This window comes from Palaemon carinicauda, chromosome 7 (assembly GCF_036898095.1).
Source record: "Palaemon carinicauda isolate YSFRI2023 chromosome 7, ASM3689809v2, whole genome shotgun sequence".
NCBI classification, from domain to species: Eukaryota; Metazoa; Arthropoda; class Malacostraca; order Decapoda; family Palaemonidae; genus Palaemon; species Palaemon carinicauda.
This window is the reverse complement of record NC_090731.1, coordinates 3,731,794-3,748,560: the sequence shown is the minus strand read 5'-3', so window position 1 is coordinate 3,748,560 and position 16,767 is coordinate 3,731,794. Positions and strand designations below refer to the sequence as shown.

At 38.0% G+C, this 16,767-nt stretch overlaps 1 protein-coding gene across 4 annotated transcripts in view; it reads right to left on the bottom strand.

Moving 5' to 3' along the window:
- LOC137643819 (nudC domain-containing protein 2-like) overlaps positions 1 to 16,767 on the bottom strand; it is a 58,124-nt gene that overhangs the window by 28,512 nt on the left and 12,845 nt on the right. The window contains exons 1-2 of one of the 4 annotated variants that reach the window (XM_068376513.1): positions 11,164 to 11,271; positions 4,118 to 4,328 (exon numbers count right to left, since the gene is read on the bottom strand). In XM_068376513.1, the coding sequence (XP_068232614.1) occupies positions 4,118 to 4,318 (201 nt within the window). In that variant the 5' untranslated portion in view covers positions 4,319 to 4,328; positions 11,164 to 11,271. Of the gene's footprint in view, positions 1 to 4,117; positions 4,329 to 10,329; positions 10,445 to 10,544; positions 10,656 to 11,163; positions 11,272 to 16,767 lie in introns of those variants that run through there. The other 3 variants (XM_068376512.1, XM_068376515.1, XM_068376514.1) reach the window with 3 other exon arrangements.

Below are 16,767 nucleotides of genomic sequence, written 5' to 3'. Positions count from 1 at the left end.
CTAAGCTTGGACTGCATGTCATGCAACACAGCTCAAGGTCTATGGGAGCAGGTGTGGTAACAGACGGGATTAGCGGCTGAAGTGGAACCATTACCTTCCCTGTAAGCATGTTATGCTTAAATAAAAGTCCATAAGAGGTTATGCAGCTAAAGGCTCCCTCCAAATGACAGAGTCCTCAAGGGAATATCAGAAGGAGGGAGAAAAGAACTTTCTCATCTACAGGGACCTTATCCTAGAAAAGCTAAGTTCTCTGAGTGAGGGTTCACTGGTGCAAAAGCAGCAGACTAGAAGGCAACGTTATGAAACTGCTTGACAGTCTAGTGAGTTGGCAACAACCCAAGATGTGTTGAGAAGCATGCAGTAAGGTATGCAGAGCATGATGTATGCAGAGTATGCTGTATGCAGAGCATGCTGTATGTAGAGCATGTTGTATGCAGAGCATGCTGAATGCAGAGCATGCTGTATGCAGAGCATGTTGTATGCAGAGCATGCTGAATGCAGAGCATGCTGTATGCTGAGCATGTAGTAAGCAGAGCCTGCTGTAAGCAGAGCCTGCTGTAAGGAAAGCAGCGCGTGTGCATGGCGTTTAACATTTCTCAGAAATTCCATGACCAGTGCTAGAGTGCTTTATGCATGCTTGCATGGGGTTTAAACCATGGTATGAAAAAGGTAAGGTATGCTGAACAGCAGAGTCAGAACGAGCTGGAACAACAATAGTTGTGGTTTCCTCTTCAAAACTCCGATGAGGGAACACCTGAGGCTCAGTCTGCAAAGGCTGAATAAAAGACAAGCAGAAGGAAGGCGCATGGGTGGAGGAGGCTGACTCCTAGCATGAGTGGTTGAACCCAAGGGTTGCGCTTGCTGAGCGGTTGGCGGAAGCGGAGTAGCAAGTTCCAGTTCCTGTGGTGTGAGCGGAGAGCGATGAGGAAGAGGCTGCGCAGAACAAGGTAAATGTCTCGCAAGCTGAGGCTCCTGAGGCGCAAGGCTAAGGTGTTGTGGTGCTTGCCTTGTGGAGGGTTGAGCTCGCTGCAGCGAGAGCTGAGGAGACTGACTCATGGACGGGAGAGGTTGTTGTACCTCAACCGAGTGTTGCATCACTGGTGGAGCAGCAAGTGGAGGCGGAGGAAGAGAGGTATAATCCTCCTGATCCCAAAGTAAAGGTTGCCTTAAGGAAGGCGGAGGCTGAACACCACAGGGAACAGCAAACTCAGCACGTGGTTCAACATCGTACGCCTGGCAGGTGGAACTGCTGGCAGGTGGTACTGCGATCAGGCGGAGCGAGTGTAGGTGGAGGGAGTGTAGGCGGAGGTGGAGGAGCAACACTCTCAGCCCGACACTCAAGCATCAAGTCCGAAAGCTGTGCTTGCATGGACTGTAGTAGAGTCCACAACATCGTACGCCTGGCAGATGGTACTGTGATCAGGCGGAGCGAGTGTAGGTGGAGGGAGTGTAGGCGGAGGCGGAGGAGCAACACTCTCAGCCCGACACTCACGCATCAAGTCCGAAAGCTGTGCTTGCATGGACTGTAGTAGAGTTCACAACATCGTACGCCTGGCAGGTGGTACTGTGATCAGGCGGAGCGATCATAGGCGGGGGGGGGGGAGTGTAGGCGGAGGAGGAGGCGGAACACTCTCAGCCCGACACTCACGCATCAAGACCGAAAGTTGTGACTGTATGGACTGCAGTAGAGTTAACTTGGGGTCGGCAGACACTAAGTTCTGCTGAGGTAAAGCCTTAACAGCAGAGATCTGTTGTGGCAGAACCTTACTCCTCTTAGGCGGAGTGTAATCAACTGATGACTGAGGAGAGTCAGAGCTAACCCAATGACTGCATTCGGGTTGTGAACTTTAACTTCGTACGTCTGGCATAGGTCTGGACTTAACGTTTAAGAGGTCTTGAGACCTGAGACCAGCGTTACTCTGCCTTTATTTTCTCCCCTAATCTCTTCTGCAGACGAGCAAAATAAGGGCTCAATCGTCTGCGGGTGGGAGTGACGGTCTCGGTAAGACACGCCCACAACCACCGAGAATACTTCTGTGCGCCGATCAAGGCCTGCTGAACCCTTATGCCCTTCGACATTGCTTCTCCCCTGGGCTTGGGAGCTTGCAAGAGGTCCCGGACTGGGAGGACGACTGGCGCGCACAAAAGTACCCTCACACACTAATCACTTATCACTTTGATTTCTGTTTGCACTTATTTCACTGAACTCGAAACTTTAAGTGGTTTGTACCTGAAATACGCAATTCTATCCTTTCTCAAAGTTAGTAATTGCGAAAACAGAATTACAATGTAACAGAAAAATCTAATGAAAGATAATTCAGTGGTTGGAAAGAGACTAAAACACTAGATCACTCTAGAAACGTTTAGTTTCTTCCCCTAAAGAGACTAGGGAGAAGAGCAAAAAACCATAACGACGTTACTCGTACGCCTGGCAGGCTTGAATGAAACGTTTATCCTCTCTCTCCCTCCGTCTCTATCTCTCTCTCTCTCTCTCTCTCTCTTGACTTAGAACCTGAGAGAAGAGCCCAATCATATATATCGTTAAAACATATTATTGTTAAAGGAAAAAACTGAAAAGTTCCTTTATTAGGATCAAAACCATTAAGTTAAGAAAGAATGAACAAAACGCTAGACACGGTTACTCTTACTGCAACGTGAAACCATGAACATTCTTTCTCTATCGTAACGATAGAGTGCAAGTTGAACGTTCTGAACGTCAACAACTGCAGAGACAAAACAAAACGTTAGTTCAACTTTGAAAACAGTACGAGACTGTCAAAGAAAATCTTTCAAACTCTGTGGCGGAAATAGCATAATATGTTAACAGGAAAAACCGAAATGACGGGCTCAAAGTTATTAACTTCGGTAAAAGACCGCCTACTATTAGGAAGGTCGAATATAAACAAATATAAAAATTAATTTTAATGAGTTTATAATAAAAGGAAGTTAATCGAAGAGGCCTATAAGAGGCGGAGAGATATAAAATAAATCTATAACTTTTGTTAAGCAAAATTAAGAAAGAGAGTCTATACTCTCTTAGACACCAACACTTCCGTCTAAGGGAAGGGTCGGCCATTGAAAGGTGAACGAGAGTTCATACTCTCTCGTCACCATAATTAATCAAATTAATTCCAAAAGCTAACTAAGCTAATATAGAAGTTTCCAGTAAAGCGACAGCCGAAATCAAAGAGAAATACTTCACCAAAGTCGTGAAAATACTCCAAGAACATAAGCGTATCCCAGAACGTCTTGCCGGAAGCACGACAGAGGAATAATTGAGGAGGTGTCAACAAGAAGTACTTGAGTACCTGGCCACAGGTGGCGCTGGTAAATACACCCCCTTCTAGTATTGTGATAGCTGGCGTATCCCTCCATAGAATTCTGTCGGGCAACGGAGTTGACAGCTACATGATTATCGGGTAAGTTTGATATTGAAAACTGGAGAATTACAAGGTCGCCATCATTTGTCGCGACTGGTGTGGTGGCAGACCTGACGATGAAGGCTCAGAGAGGAATTTCCAGAATCAAAACCGGAGATCTAGACTTAACCTTTGACCCAGAAGCAGTTGAAGAAGAATGATCTTTAGATTTCTTCTTTTTATATCCCTGAAATCTCTCCCACTTGGAGGACGACTACTCCTTCTAAACTGCGCAAGAGGATTCTGAGGAGCATTGACATCCCCAGCACGTTGGACATAACGGATGAGGATCAACTGCCACACGTCCCATGTAAGTCCCAAACTGACGTCCTGGTGTGCACCAAAGCAATGAAACATCAAGGGACATCGATGGAGTCCCATCACTAGCACAGCCAGAGTTAGAGTGGTTCCCCGCTTCAAGCTAGAGGCTGTCAACCCAACACATGGGCAAATAGGACATGCCATATTGACTGCCAGAGCCTTGATGATTCTTTATCGGGCATACCAGCTTGCGCGCTACAATGACGAAGGTTTGTTTTCACGTAAGAGCAAATACTTAAGTACTTTTCCCCACTATGAGAGCTGCAACAACAGCAACTTTCAGCTACTACCTCAAGCATCAGCTTATTGCTCACACAAACTAAAAGATATACTCTTAAAAATTATCTAAAAAATCTATGTCCCTTGGCCTTCCTTACCTCAAATATTACTTCATTTAAAACAACCACCTTAATGTGAGATGGCTGAACAGTCACTTGAATAAACTTGGATCTTGTTCCCTCTGGCACATTTACTTCTACGTGAACTTCAGCTACCGTCTGCCACCATCTGCCCCAAGGTGTTGGACAGGGCACAATTCCACTTCTCTCATCGAAATTGGTTTCAACGTAGTCCGGCATTTGTAAATTCCTGGAAAAAATATTAAAGGTCATACATTCTGTAACAATAAAAAAAACCTAAAAATTACCTCAATAATTTTCTATCTATCACACAGGCTAACTCATAAATAATATACTATAAGGTACACAGAGAGATAATATTAGGACTCCCATATTGGTAGGGCATAATATTATCTTTTTAATTGAAACTTTTTAATTCTATACATAAAATCTAAATACAGTACTATATACTCTTAAACCAATAAAAGTACTGTACAGTATTATGAAAAATAATTAAAAAAGTCATTCGATGAACAGTCTCTTAAAGAAAAGCCTTTCTCAAAGAGGAGATGCTTGATAACATTCATGCGTGAAGTTGAGGGGGTCTCACTGCACCATGGAAGATCCTAGCGTGTGGCTAGTGTTGCAGGTCAGGAAGAATAGGCAAGTCTCTCAGGATTTCTTTAAGAAGAGCAGGTCAGGGTACCACTTAATCTGTAGCCATTTTGATGCAATGAGAGCCATCAGTAGGTTTGGGGTTGCTTGAACTCTATTATGGACTTTTAAACAAGCAAAACGCCAGAAAAGTATAAAGGTTGAGGTCATCCCACGGATGCTGGAACGCATCCTTGAAAGCTACTTTCAGGCCTGGAACTGGTGAGCAATAAATTGGGATCTTGTGGTTCAGGAATTGTACGAACAGATCCACAGTCAGAGAACCCCACAAGGCAGGATCTCCAACACTATCCAAGGGCGTAAAGACCATTCTGACCCAATTACCCGAGTCCTCCTCATGCTCAATTTGACTGCAATTACGTTCCTTTTGCCTGGGATTAAACGAGCCAACAAGGTAATCCAGTTGAGGTCTGCCCACTCGAGGGTCCTTACTTCTTTATGAAGGACACCCTGGTGATGTTGTCGCTCACCAATACCACCGAGTGTCCTGTCCGAAGCAGACAAAACTTTTGGAGACCTAAAGTGGTACCTCTCCTTTCTAGAACATTGATGTGTTTCTGGTGAACCTTGGAGCATGCTCCAGAGAGCTAATGCTCTGGAAAAGACCTTCCCGGAGGGCAAGGCCCTGGGAATTGAAGCTGAACAAGACACCCCTCATTTGCCTGTTGCTCCTCATAAGAGGAAGATCCTCTGGAGGGGAGACAAGTCTCCTTTGAAGGTCCCTGAATAAGGCAAGGGATGAAGAGGAAAACCACGCAGAGTAACCGCCTCCTCTGGAAAGGGCTGCTCCTACTCCTACTCCTACAGGGGGACGGGCTCCATAGGAATGTCTGCCTCAAATTCCTAAAGGCCCCACACTCAAACTGACAGGGAAACGAGGACCTCCCTACCGTGAGGAATGTCAAGTTGAAGGCAACCCTCTTCACAGAAGACACCGATGGGAGAGGAAGAAGGGAAGTCTCGGTGTTAGGTAAGAGGTCGAGGTTATGCAATCTCAAGGATGACTCCGAGAGCACTGAGGACTCCTTCTCCAAGGACGACCAACCAAATTGAGAAAGGTCTCGAAGTCCAGTCTCCTCGATTGCCAAGAACATACAAAACCGAAAGGCTGAGAACACATAAGAAGCCCTCAGTTGCAGTTGAAGTCTCTGCAGGACCCCAGGGAAAGAAACACTTCTTATGTTTGGTGCTGAACGTTCGTCAAAACCCCCTTCAAAATCGACAATACATAAACACGGAAAAGAAAGCAAACAAATTTAAATATGCCGAAATTCCAGCCATCAAAACCGTCTGCTCTCACTGACAGCTGAAATCTAAGCGAGTTGTCAGTGAGCCGGCAATCACTACACCTCGTTGTAATTTTAAACGACGTGTTCCAGCTTCGCTGTTGTCTATTCTTCTAAGTAAAGAACGATAGTTTGCATTTATGTAGGAAATAATAGTTTCACAAGCATTGAAAAATTAATTCAATCTATTTTGCAATCTTTCTGGCTATGTTGCATCTTTCTCAACACGGCAAAGATGCTGAAAAATTCATTGCAAATAGAATTACTACAGATATACAACCACATCCAAATACTGTAGAAAATGCCAGAAATTTTCAAGCTTCTGCGCTGAATGGAGTTATGAATCAAATTTGTCGCATATTCATTCGCTACAGTACTACCTAGACTCCGAGTATGGCACTAGGTACGTTGTTCAAGGCAAACTGTATGCGACATTCCATGACAAGTCAGTCTATAACACATTTTCATATAAATAATGAAGCGTTCTGATGGATCTAGGGTTTCACCATTTGCCAAAGGTTAGATTCATATTGCATTATTCTCAATTACAGTACCAAGCCTAGCAGTACCAGCCGAACTCGGTTGAGTCCCTTGTCAGGCTGGGAGGAACATAGAGAGGAGACGTCCCCTTTTTTGTTTCATTTGTTTGATGTCGGCTACCCCCCAAAATTGGGGAAGTGCCTTGGTATATGTATGTAAATACCAAGCCTATAAGATAACTTTTTTATAGTAGTAACCGTATGTCTAGTATGTCCGTTGGGTTAGGTTATTATAGGACAGACATCAACGATATGTTGATTGAAAAAATAATTCTGTTGTATGAGAAAAACGATCAACTTAAAAGACTAAGAAGCATTGTATTCAAGTCACCCTTAACCAGGTAAATACCCGGCATACTAAAGTAGGTTAGGTTAATTTGTATTTGTAGTGAGACTCTTCAATAGTTTTTCTCTCCTTGGCTTATACAACAATTGTAGCTATTTACTGTAGCACAATATTCCTATTAAAGAAAAAGCTAATATACATATATACATATACCAAGGCACTTCCCCCAATTTTGGGGGGTAGCCGACATCAACAAATGAAACAAAAACAAAAAAGGGGACCTCTCCTCTCTACGTTCCTCCCAGCCTAACAAGGGACTCAACGAGTTCAGCTGGTACTGCTAGGGTGCCACAGCCCACCCTCCCCCGTTATCCACCACAGATGAAGCTTCATAATAAAACTGGAATTTGCAATAAAAGATGGATGATCGATTAAAATGTGAAAGCTATTTTGAAGTTTAAGTCCATTGTTTACATTTGGATGACTAACGGCGAGTTATTGCACATTTAGCTTTCATTAGGTTTAGGGAACTTTGTGTTTTTACAATGATGTACAGTATTCAGCAGCTGGATTTTTCAAACAATTAAGAGCTTTCAAATATCTATGCAAAAGACCCCAGATATTGTTCTATATCAGCCTCTTTTTTTTTAACCCTGTGCCCTTCAATTCCAGGATGACTACCGTCAGAAGAAGACATCTACATAATAGTAGTATGTAAGCACAATCTCATTCAAAATTTAGCGTGATTTCATCTATTTAAGTAGTTGTTTATGTTGGAAAAGCTCTCCTTTCAGTATGCTGTATAGCTAGTGTTGGTCATCTGAAAGTCAAAAACATCCACAAAACAATGATCCACATGATTCGCATGCACAGCTCATCCATGTACCGTCTACAAGAATAGTGAAATAATGTTTATTTTGTGAGCGAAGCGAGGCACGATGGACCAAAAACCATTTGAAGAATGTCTTATGTACCGGGTATTATAGAAAAAATACTTTAACAGTGCCCTACAGGGATGGCATGCACAGCACATCTATGTACCGCCCACCAGAAAATAAGAGCAGTGAAATTGTTTATGTTGCGAGTGAAGCAAACTGCGGCGGAACAAAATCCACCTGAGGGATGTGACATGAATTATAGTTGATTACAATACTTTAATTACCAGACATTTAAATGAACCATGTATTTTTCCAACTGGTTATCTTCTGTTTATTATGCATTTCTGACCATAAGTATTTCTGCAAATCACTCATTTTTTGTTTTCCAAACACAAAACCCCAACTATGTATTATTTTCATGAGGGGGGTAGGAAAACTCCTGAATACGTAGTTTGCTCCAATATTCATGACCAAAAATGGAAAAAACACAAGATAGCAAGTAGGAAAAATGTATGATTCATGTATTTCGCTAGAAATTAAAGTATTATATGTTTACCGAAGAAAATAAAGTGTTCCTGGTGTATTTACAGATACTTTGAACTATTCTGATGCAACTAATTGGGGGAAACTAGTATTTTTCAAATGTCAGACATTCTAATATTCCATGAGTTATGATGGAAAAACTAGATTTTAAAGGGGAACCAAACACAAGAACACAGTCTAACCTAAGTTTCCCAACCTAATCTAGGAGCCTTTGTATAACGACGGACAGGACCTCCCTCATGATTAGAACGTCAAATATCCTAAACATCCCTACCTACCTATAGGGGAGACTAATGCCCCGTTGCGACCCCCTTAGACTCCCATATTCTTAACAGGGTTGTAAATAAGGGAGTTATGGGGCATGACCGTCATCATACATACACCCGTAACCTAACCCGGGAGCCTTAGCTTACCTAGCAAGGAGGGGGGGGGGGGGTTGCTACGAGCCTCCTGCAAACCCTTTGTTGACCACTGGATTTTTAACTTAACCCTGTGTTTGCATCCCAAATGGCTTTACTCCTGAAGAGGAGTTTTGAAGGAATATTTCCTAGGTTAACTCATCCATAAGAAATGAAAAAAAACATCATAAATTTTATGAAACGTTCTGAGTCTTCCTTTGTCATGATGACCTAAACAAAATCAGAAATAAAAGAAATTTTTACTGATGTAGGTATCCAAATTATTCTAACTTGCCGAGCTAGAAAATAGGATTCAATAATGTTACATTAATAGGGTTATCGGGGTGAATGTAGTTCGTCGGGACAGTCAATATCCTCCTTATTACCTGTTAAATCAATTTTCTTTAAGTGGAAACATCCTTTGTATTGATCTGATATATCACAGTATGATACAATTTTTACAATTTACATAATATCGTGTTTTACCATTACCACGGCAATATTTTCCATGTTCAGCCCGGTCCGCACACCAGTCACGGGTAGCTCCTACTTAGTTAAAACCCATGTCGTCTTATGTTATGAAGCGTTTGTTTTTACAATTTAAGCTGTCCCATTCATATACATTCTTACCTCCCGATTAAGTTTGCAATTGGTTCAGATACGTCCTGTAAATTTGCAATTACTTTAATAACTATAATGAAAGGTTGGGTAAGGAACATGTTATAATGCATAGCTCACTAAAGCTGCAGCTGTTATTTTATTCTAAATTTCCTCCATATACTGCTTCCTGCTTAATATAAACACTGTGTAAAACCTTTGAAGATCAGCGGCCAGCTCACATGTGCATAGAAAACGAGAATTTCTTGGCGTTTTCTAGCCGTTCGTAAGATGAAGCCGCTGTACTACAAAAATTGCTTGTTGTTCTGAAAAACCTCTACACAAGAAAACCGCCTAACTTGAATATCCCCACCTTACCTAACCTACAAGCCGTGTCCCTACCAAACGGGGGGGAGGGGGGTTAAAGCCAGCCTACGACGTCACTCACATTGCCGTATTCTTAGTCCGTACTTAATGGGGGAGTTAACAACCACCTGTCACCACTCTTATATTGCCGTATTCTTAGTCCCTACCTAATGGGGAGGTTAACGGCAACCTGCGACCCCCCTTACATTGCCGTATTCTTAGTCCTTACCTAATGGGGAGGTTAACGGCCCCACTGCGACCCCATTGCATTACCGCAATCTTAGTCCCTACATAACAGGGAGGTTAAGGGATGCCTGCGACCCCCCGTACATTGCGTATTCTTAATCCCTACCTAACGGGGAGGTTAACGGCGCCCTGCGACCCCATTACATTACTGTATTCTTAGTCCCTACCTAATGGGGGTGTTAACGACCGCCTGTGACCACCCTTATATTGCCGTATTCTTAGTCCCTACCTAATGGGGGGGTTAACGCCATCCTGCGATGACCTTATATTGCCGTACTCTTACACTGCCCTCTCCTTAGTCGGCCGTCATCATACATACACCATCATTGCGCTACAGTAAACTAAAACCAAATCAGTAGTTTCAGCAAGGGTACATTACCCATAAATTAACGGCCCCTTGCATAGAGGAAAAAGGACAATATCACAAGCCTAGTTACCTGTTGATTAAGGGTTGTCATAAAATATGATTAAATTAACATTATCTTATCATTTTCGTGTCAAATTACGAATGAAATTATTCTACTGGCCAATTTCTTCTTGACTACATACACACTGGTATATACTAAAGCAATATTGATATTTAAAGTGCAAAATTGATGTGAAACTTTAAAGACAAAGTAGAAAGTTATTAATTTAAGACAAAGCAGCTTACGGTAGAGAGCCTCTAGGGTCTACCAGATGACGTTGCCCTAAGGCACTATGCAAGCAACCGGTTATAATTCTCTTAAAATGCGTAAATTTATGAAAATTTCTTCAAATACATTATTGAAAAATTTAAATAATGTAAATTAAACATAAAATACAATACAATACGATAATTTAATCTATGCAAGCAACCGATTATAATTCTCTTAAAATACGTAAATTTAAGCAAATTTCTTCAAATATATTAATAAAAAATTCAAATAATGTAAATTAATCATAAAATACAGTTCAATACGATAATTTATATCTGAATTCTACATTAAATAAGGAAAGAAACTACCTATAATAATTTTCTAAAAATAGGTAAATTTCAGCAAATTTCTTCAAATACATTAATTAAAAATTGAAAAAAATGTTACTTAATCATAAAATACAGTACAATACAATTTAATATCTAAGGTCTACATTAAACAAGGCAATAAACGACCTATAGAAGTAAAATGCCACAATTACTGTGTAATTTCAACCCTTAAGGAACCAATTCCAAAATAAAGCTTTTTTAAGTACTTCTACATTTATTAACAGAATATCAACCATAAGTGGAAGACAAAGACTAAATAACGTACTATTTCCCTTTCAATTGCAGCAGATTTTAACAAAGAAGGAATTAAATATTGGTAAGTAGAAAGCCACTTCCGGGATGAAGAAACTATGTGTCACCGTCACGTGCCTGTGACGTCACTTTTGCCTGTTTGGGAAATCAGCTGTTTTAGGAATTATTATTATTATTATTATTATTATTATTATTATTATTATTATTATTATTATTATTATTATTATTATTATTATTATTATTATTATTATAAGCTAAGCTATAACCCTTGTTGGAAAAGCAGGATGCTATAAGCCCAAGGGCTCCAACAGAAAAAAAAAGCCTAGTGAGGATATAAACTACAAGAGAAGCTGTTTTAGGAATTATTATTATTATTATTATTATTATTATTATTATTATTATTATTATTATTATTATTATTATTATAAGCTGAGCTATAACCCTTGTTGGAAAAGCAGGATGCTATAAGCCCAAGGGCTTAAAAAAAATAAATTGCCCAGTGAGGAAATAAACTACAAGAGAAGCTGTTTTAGGAATTATTATTATTATTATTATTATTATTATTATTATTATTATTATTATTATAAGCTAAGCTATAACCCTTGTTGGAAAAGCAGGATGCTATAAGCCCAAGGGCTCCAATATAAAAAATAGCTCAGTGAGGAAATAAACTACAAGAGAAGTAATGAAAACATAAAATAAAATATTTTAAGAACAGTAACAATGTTAGAATAGGATATTCATATATAAACTATAAATAAATAAAAAAAGAGAAATAAGATGGAAATAGAATAGTGTACCCGAGTGTACTTCAATATAAAAAATAGCTCAGTGAGGAAATAAACTACAAGAGGAGTAATGAAAATATGAAATAAAATATTTTAAGAACAGTAACAATGTTAGAATAGAATATTCATATATAAACTATAAAAAGATAAAAAGAGAGAAATAGGATAGAAATAAAATAGATTACCCGAGTGTTCTCTCAGCTGTTTGTGATGAATTATGAAGGTTTGATTAAAAGATGTATTTTTATTTTGCTTTAGAATTGGCTTTCAATGAAAGTCCTTTTTAGGAAAATAAGTTTTATTTCAACTGGTGAGAGATTTGGGTCTGTTTTCGAATTCAGACCTATAAGAAAAACTGAAATATGTTTACAATGTATGTAAGCTGTTTTGAGAATAAGAGAGATGAAGGATTCTTTTATGCCATCCTTTTTGGAATTGGCGAGAAACTAATATTGTTTTTAAACAGTTGTTTTTTTTTTTAACTGATATGAGATAAAAGTCAATATTTATGTGAAGGAGTCATGGGAATTTTCTAATTGACATCACATGAAAGTCTGTTTCAGGAACCCAGTTGTTTTAGAATTTACATTTCCATCTGAGGAAAGTATGTTTTAGGAAGTTAACCAGTTTGAAAATTATGTTAGTTGAGAAGTTTGTTTTATGAGTCACTCGTTTATCATTTGGTGTTACTTGAAAGCAAAGAAATGTACTGTCTTTGTTTTGTTTTTTTTGTTTTTTTTAATTGACAGACTGTTGTTTGGATGTAGTGTTTGTTATATAGAATAATCTGTTTCGGAAATAGTGGTTAACTTAGACCATTTGTTATATCCGTCGCTTGTGTACTATGGAAAATCCCGAGAGAGAGAGAGAGAGAGAGAGAGAGAGAGAGAGAGAGAGAGAGAGAGAGAGAGAGAGAGAGAGAGAGTTATAAAAATTTAGTTGTATATGAAAGATATGACACATACGACTATACACGATAATTCAAAATGACACTTTGAATAATATTAAAAAAAAAATTCTACATCACAAACTAAATATTGTTACTGTTTATTTGCGAGAACAGATTTTCTTTTCCGTGTTTGCTTGGAGGCCATATCATTGGCCTTCATTTGGTCCATCAAATTTAGAATAGTCATTTAACACAAAGCAGTTATAGCCAGATCTAGCTTTATGAAATATTTAATCTTCTTCTTTAAACAATTAATGAGTAAATATGTAAAATTTAAGCGAGAAATGAAATTGTTAAAATTCGGGAATAGCTTACAAACACTCGTACTAATATAGAAATCTAGTTTGGTCATTTAAAATATCATCATTATTAAAGTGAAGCAAATGAATATGCAAGAATTTCACACAATAAAAGTTCGTGAATTGAATGCCTAATGCAAGATAAAAACAACTACAAGAAGAGATGTTAGTTTCGCAAGAAGAATCGGGTGACAATGCATTTTCACGTCAGATGATTTTCCTCGCTTTTGTAAGAATTTGCTCTCGTCGAGTTTCATGGCTGGCTGAAGGTTGCTTTGTTCGAGAGAGTAGTCAGTCAGATGACGCACTCTTTGAGGTGTGAATTATTCATACAAAGATTTTAGTACGAAGAGAGCAATGACTATTATAACTTTTGTGATTAGATGTTACAGCAATAAATTTAGATCACCAATACGTAAATGGTGTATAGAACTGTCTGTATCCATGTATTTATAAACGTAAAATTTATAATGAGAGAGAGAGAGAGAGAGAGAGAGAGAGAGAGAGAGAGAGAGAGAGAGAGAGAGAGAGAGAGAGAGAGAGAGAGAGAGAGAGAGAGAGAGAGACTGTCGATATCCATGTATTTATAAACGTAAAATTTATCATTATATTTACTTAAAAGCATGAGAGAGAGAGAGAGAGAGAGAGAGAGAGAGAGAGAGAGAGAGAGAGAGAGAGAGAGAGAGAGAGAGAGAGAGAGAGAGAGAGAACACGCTGTCATGCTCGTGCATAATGGCTTTCGAAACTGTATGGCGATTTCAATAACTGTAAACATATGCGTATTTCTCACACATTCGAAGAAAAAATTTGGTTGGATTGTCACATTTATATTGGTGAATATTCCATGGGAAAATTTATATATTCAATCCTCTTTTTTTATTAAATGTCCGTAAATTTATAGAAGACAACATTAGGCCTATATCTAGATATTCGCTAACCCTTAAATTCTGAATATTTTCCTAAATCTATGGATAGACCTACAAAGGATGTCATAAACTGTGGCTATATTTATATAATTAATTTAGATTGAAGTTATGTAATCAATTTGTTGAAAATAAAACAATATAAATTAGAGGATTGATAAATGAAAAATGCGTTTGTTATATCAAATAATCTTTTTTCGGAAGTAGTGGTTAACTTATTTTATTATATCCGTCGCTTGTGTAGTATGGAAAATCCTCTTTTTATTCTTCTTCTTCTTTATTTGACATAAGTAAAATATTGGTCTACTGTTTAGATTAAACGAAATTTAATTTTTCAATTATCATAGCTTGTCATATCTTAATTTTTTTTTTGGCATAAATAAAATATTGGTCTACTGTTTGGATTAGACAAAATTTAATTTATTTATTTTTTTCAATTATTATAGCTTGTCATATCTTAATTTATTTTTTCTCATATTTATTAAATGATTGTTTTTATTATTTAGATTAAATATATATAAAATTTTATCACTCCCGAATTTATTTGATTAAGCTCTTAAGTAATGGGGGTGGTAGATCTAATTTTAATAATAATAATAATAATAATTAGGCTATAGGTTTATAATTTTCAATAGTTTACACACACACACACACACACATATATATATATATATATATATATATATATATATATATATATATATATATATATATATATATATATATATATATATATATGTGTGTGTGTGTGTGTGTGTCAGCAGTCCACTGCAGGAAAAAGGCCTCAGTCATGTTCTTCCACACGCGTCTATTTATGGTTTTTCTATGCCAGTCTGTAGGCCTACCCGCAAATTTGCTTAGTTCGTCAATCCATCGTCTTCTCTTCCTTCCCCTGCTTCGTTTGCAATCTCTAGGGATTCTTGATGTCAGTATCTGTATGTATATATATATATATATATATATATATATATATATATATATATATATATATATATATATATATATAGAGAGAGAGAGAGAGAGAGAGAGAGAGAGAGAGAGAGAGAGAGAGAGAGAGAGAGAGAGAGATCTACAAAGGTGTGTGTGTGTGTGTTTCTTCAAAAATGCCCATAAAAGAAACGAAGGAAATATAAATAAATCACTATATTTCGACCAATACAAATTGACTCTCTTCAATGTGTAAAGTAAAAATGAGGAATAAAGTGGACAGAGACGGTTCATACAGGAAAGCAAAAAATTGTTTCCAGTTGTTCTAAAGTTGTTATAAGTGCTGGAAGGATTAGCCAAATTTAATTACATCCAGGTGCGTCTTCGTATGGTTGAGCCAATCGGAGGATGTCTTGACCTCTGATACATATTTTGGGGTCGGTCTCCATAGATTATCCTCTTCATTATCGGGTTGAGAAGAGCGTTGTCCACTGTGTCAGCTTTCCATTTTCCGCCGTGTAAGTTCATTGTGTTTGATTGATTTATGATGGCTGATTCCAAGCTCTATATAGACCTTGGCTGATTCCAGGATCTTCCTTCTGTACAGACAGGTATTCTTAAAGAGCGAAAATGACTCACTCCAGTTAATCTGGTGCCCTAAATCTCTGAGGTGAACGAAAATCCCCGAGTTTTCAAAGCCATACCTAACAGATCTCTTATGTTCGGATAATCCTGTTTGTCCCAGGATTAATAGAGTACTCTTAATCCTGGTTTATCCTACGTAGGACAAAAGGGCCGTTCTCTATCTCAATCCGGTCATAATGAAGATAATCCATAGAGACCGACCACCAGATATATACGAGAGGTCAAGACATCCTCCGAGCGGCTCAGCAATACGCACTTGAATGTTATTAAATTTGGCTAATCCTTCCAGAACTTATAACAACCTTACACCAACTGGAATCACCCTTTTGCTTTTTTCTATAAACCTTCAGTGTCCACTTTATTCCTCATTTTTACTTTATACCCTGAAGAGAGTCAATGTGTAGCCTATTGGTCGAAATATAGTGGTTTATTTATATATCCTTTGTTTCTTTTATGGGCCTTTTTGAAGAAACTTGTTAAACTGTTCGATTACAGTTATAAGTAAGATATATATGTATATATATATATATATATATATATATATATATATATATATATATACACATATATATACATACATACATACATACATACATACATATATATATATATATATATATATATATATATATATATATATATATATATGCGAAACAAGTCCGCATTCTAATAAGAAATTTTGCTTCGTATGAATGTTTTTATTCTATCTTAGTTTGTGGCATTGTCCTTAAAATATTATTGATTTTTCACGAACTTTAAATAGGTATCTCATTTTTTTTAAATCTCTCGACTTGGTATCTCTGTTTGTTATTTACCAACAATATTTCTCTCTCTCTCTCTCTCTCTCTCTCTCTCTCTCTCTCTCTCTCTCTCTCTCTCTCTCTCTCTCAGACTACCTTGTAGAGTATGCAAACAAACCCTGGCGCCACTAGACCTACCACTTGCAACTTGCTCTTGTTGCTAAACTCATTGCGTTGTACGAGTTAACAGTTTTTTTTTTATTATTAATTTCTTCAGTTCTGTTTACTTTAAAAAGTGGGTAACTAATTATTAGACCACATAGAGTGAAATAGTCATATATATGAC